Genomic DNA, 4,350 nt, shown 5'->3' with positions numbered 1-4,350 from the left:
GTTCAAGTGGTCGAGGTTGATTTGTACGGAGCTCCTAAAGGGACATGGAGGGGAAAAAAAACTATTGCGAGATCTCGCAATAACTATTGCGAGATCTCGCAAAAGGTTTTCCTACGTCACCGAACCGGAAGTAAAACAGATGGCCTGATCCACACTCCTTACTGGTTGGTGGCGGTAATGCACCACATGGTTGTTTGCCAACCGCCATTAAATAGAAGAAGAAGAAAAAGAGGAAGAAGAAGAAGAAGTAAAAAGACACAAAACAATGGAGGCGCAAACACATCATCCATGGGCGAAGTTTATTGATTTTTATTTTAGTATTGGCCCGACATATGAAGATATTAAATCGGTTCTTGGCCGCAGTCATGGATTTGACATTAGTGAGAGACATTTAAAAAGAATTCTCAGGGCAAGGGGACTTTCTCGTCGTAAAGAATACAGTGAACTTGCGGTCCTGGTGGAATTCATCAGTGATGAACATAGCTCTCAACTCTCACGCATTGACCGTGTGACACACGCATTTCACTAACTTCACACGCTCACACGCAACACATGGCATTTCACACGCAAACATGGCATTTCTCACTCATAAAAATCACAAAGCCCATCTGGGCTGCGGATGACAAAACTCCGCCTTCTGCTGAGCTGTTTCGGCTTCTTTCACAACTTGTGGCCATCAGTAATTCCTGCTGCAGTTGGTGTTAACAGAGCAGCAGGAAGAGTGATCAGAGTTATGAATAATTTTAGTCTTAACCAGTGGTGAAAGGGAGCCGGTGTTAAGCTCAAAATGCATGCCTGCCAAGATATGCATCCCCTGTCGCGGGAGCGCGCCTCGCTCTGTACAAATGAATATCGACAGAAAACGAATTAAAATACCACCAACGGAGCGACTGGTTCTTATATTAATTGTATAAAAACGTTTAAATGTACTTCTAGTGTGAAAAAAACTGTGTATTTGGCAGATTCGTTTACAAAAGTACGGGTATTATGAACAGCATTAAATCCAAAGTTTTTATCCGAGGTACGGCTGATTTATTTGTTGTGGTCTCTTGTCATTCACACACAACAATAAACCGTGAGAGCCGACGTGAGTTTTGAAACTGAAAAGCTTTTTCTTAAGCAGAAGATCAAACGTGCAGACACAGCGTTCATAGACCAGTGGGATGCATTCGTGAGCGTCAGAAAGCTATGGTGCATTCAGGAGCATGGGACATTTCAAACTTACAAGGAAAGAGGCATAAAACGGAATAGAATTTAACTCATACAATAATGTATTTATCCAGAAACAGTGTGGGCTTTCTTACAATACTGAATGCTCTATAATTGTATTTCTGTTATGTTTTGATTCTGCACATCTGCTAGCTTTTCATTCTGAAAAATCTATATTACAGCAGCAAATTATCAAAGTTTTTCAAAAGCCTGTTTAAAAGCTCCAAATGGGGCTTCAGATCATAGAGCGACAATTGCGCTGTCATTGTTTTACAGGGCAGAATTTGCATTTGCTGACCCTTGTTCTTTAATTACAGATGGATATACAGGAATACAGTCATACAAGTGTCAACTCCTCTGAGATAGCAGGGGATGCGTTTTTTGGCAATGGGGCTGCCAAAAAACGCATCCCCCTATGTTTTTAATCTAAAAATTGTCCCACACACCTGAAATTCACACTAGTAGTTCAGAACACGTGTAAACACGAAGAAAATGTTACATCAACTACAAGTGTATATTTCTATGAAACAGCAGGGGATGCGTTTTTTGGGAACGGGCTGGTTATAAACTGTAACAGTCTAGAAGTGCATTGAGCTGAAAAGAGGGAGACATCAGCAGCTGGATCGTGCATAAAGACGCAGCGGGAACCTCTGTGTGCTTTAGTGTTGCTGCTAAGGGGAAAATGTTGACCATAAAGACTTGATGAAACTCAGCCTGATTCACCAATCAGGTTATAGATCTACAATGATAAACAAACCCATAGATTAATTTGTAACAGTGTAATAATTCGGTGAATAACTTAAAACTACTTAATTTTATTCAGTATTATTTGAACAATTGTGTGTTTTTTATGTTTTAATCCATTAACTGAACAATAAGGTAATATTACGTCTCTCTTTTTAACAAAAGTAATACATGTCTACTTCAATATCTGGTGGGATAAAAATGAGATGGAGTTGAGACTCCACCGGCTCTTCCAGGGTCCAGTTAGCCCCGCCCCCAAACAAGCCCCGCCCCCAAAATTAGCATAATCCCACTCTTAACTTTTGTTGAGTTGAGAGGTCTGATGATGAATTACAGTTCTCAGGTCAGCTTCACGGGTACCGGTGGATGTACGCAAAGTGCAGAGAGCATGGACTACGCGTTAGGAAGGAGGATGTGCGGTTGGTGCTGAAGGAGCTGGATCCTAGAGGAGTGTATTTAAGGCAAGCAAGACGCTTAAGACGACGGAGCTACTTTTCGCGAGGGCCTAACTTCATTTGGCACATGGACAGCTATGACAAGCTGAAGCCATATGGCTTTTGTATCAATGGAAGCATAGACGGTTTTTCGAGAAAAATCATCTGGTTTAATGTCTATACCACGAGTAGTGACCCAAAGTTGATCGGTGGTTATTACGTTGATGCAGTCCAACGTTTGGGGGGCTGCCCTAGGATTGTGAGAGGCGATCTCGGGACCGAAAACGGCCATGTTAGAGGCTTTCAGCGGTTCCTCGTCCCGATTCATCCAGACGGCACTGTTGATAGCTACCTGGAGGGAGCAAGCACCACCAATCAGAGGATCGAGTGTTGGTGGGGTTTTCTGCCCAACCAGTGTGTGGAGTTCTGGATGTCCTTGTTTGCAGACATCAGAGACAATGTATTTTTTGATGGCGGGTTTCTAGACAAGGCTATCCTTCAGTTTTGTTGCATGGGACTGATCCAGGTGAGTTTTGTGTGTTGACGTAAATGTGTGTGAGAGGGAGGAGAGTGAATGCTGGAGGGAGCAGGGGAGAGGAGAGAAAGAAAGACCTATTTTGGATACGTTTTTTAACTATTTTACATGTATGTACAGTTCCTCCTAAATGTGTTTTGTGTATTCTTTTTAACAGGATGAACTGGATGACACTGTCCATGTTTGGAATGCACACACCATCAGACCATCGAAAAACATCAGTGTCCCCAGTGGTAGACCCAATGTGATGTATGCCTTGCCACAACTCTGTGGGACCAGAGACTTTCTTTCCCTTGTTGAAGATGAACATATTCAGTTGTGCAAAGATGAATGTGTTTTTCGGCAGCCAATACCATGTGATCCAGATGTGTATGAACTATGCAACATCTCAATGGCGGAGTCACATCTGACTCTACCAAGAGATCCTTATCAGGCTGTGAACCTGTACAGGCACCTAAGAGAGGCCATCACTGCAGCTATTTAAGTCAGGAATATTTCAATATGCCCTGTAGGGGAACAATTAATCCCCAACCATTTTGATAGCTGATTATTCATTTAAGTTATTTCTTTTTGTAAAATTTCACAAAATGTTTCTATGTCTTAAATGGGAATAACTGTCAGTATCAGCCTGTATCCAGTGACAATTAATACAGTATCTGTAAATGGACAAACTTTGAAGCCACGCATTGTAACGAGTTAGTGTAGTAGAAAATATTTATTTTTCTGTATGACTTATGTAAAACATTACATTTGAAACCCTGAGGTAATGTAAACTTTGCCAAATCTGACTAGTTTGTCAATAAAAAAAAATGATACAAACATTCAGATTTCAGTACTTATAGGTCACTTCTTGGGAAAATGCACTCGCATAAGAAAATACATGTGATGGCATGAAGTTCTAGTAGTACATTATAGTAAAATGATGGAAATATTACAATAATTCAGAAGGGCATATTACACAGACAAACCCAGCTTTTACATTTTTTAACAGGAACACTGGGTAGGTATCTCAGTATTGAGTTTTAAACTGCTTCCGGATAAGCAACCAACTGGCATGACTTCAACAATCACTAATTCTACCAGTGATTAACAACTGAGGTGATATTCTGTAAAAAAACAGAATATCACCCTTATATGCTTTTTAGGAAAGAAGTTCAGCATAGAAACTGGGTTAGATTCAAACTGATGAAAATTAATTCTGCAGTCATTTTCAAAGTATAATTCAAAATATAAAATCTATGTAAAAAAAAAAAAAAAGTATGGAGGTGTATTATTGCTCCAGTAAAACAAATAGAAGAGCAGACTGAAAAGGACATGAAAGACTGCTTACCACGATGTTAGTGCAACAGATGTTTAAATGAAAAAATAAAACATAAATAAATAAATGATAATCAACCATACCATGAGGCCAGTTACTATTTGGCCTGA

At 40.2% G+C, this 4,350-nt stretch overlaps 1 protein-coding gene across 1 annotated transcript; it reads left to right on the top strand.

Annotated features, from left to right (window-relative positions):
- Positions 1 to 239: 239 nt before the first annotated feature.
- On the top strand, positions 240 to 3,542 carry LOC118559454. The gene is made up of 3 exons (XM_036130178.1): positions 240 to 479; positions 2,285 to 2,913; positions 3,080 to 3,542. The coding sequence occupies exons 1-3, from the start codon at positions 266 to 268 to the stop codon at positions 3,404 to 3,406; spliced, it is 1,170 nt and encodes a 389-aa protein (XP_035986071.1). The 5' UTR covers positions 240 to 265; the 3' UTR covers positions 3,407 to 3,542.
- Positions 3,543 to 4,350: the final 808 nt, after the last annotated feature.

Source organism: Fundulus heteroclitus, unplaced genomic scaffold (genome assembly GCF_011125445.2).
Source record: "Fundulus heteroclitus isolate FHET01 unplaced genomic scaffold, MU-UCD_Fhet_4.1 scaffold_288, whole genome shotgun sequence".
NCBI classification, from domain to species: domain Eukaryota; kingdom Metazoa; phylum Chordata; class Actinopteri; order Cyprinodontiformes; family Fundulidae; genus Fundulus; species Fundulus heteroclitus.
This window is presented reverse-complemented; position numbering and strand designations above follow the sequence as displayed.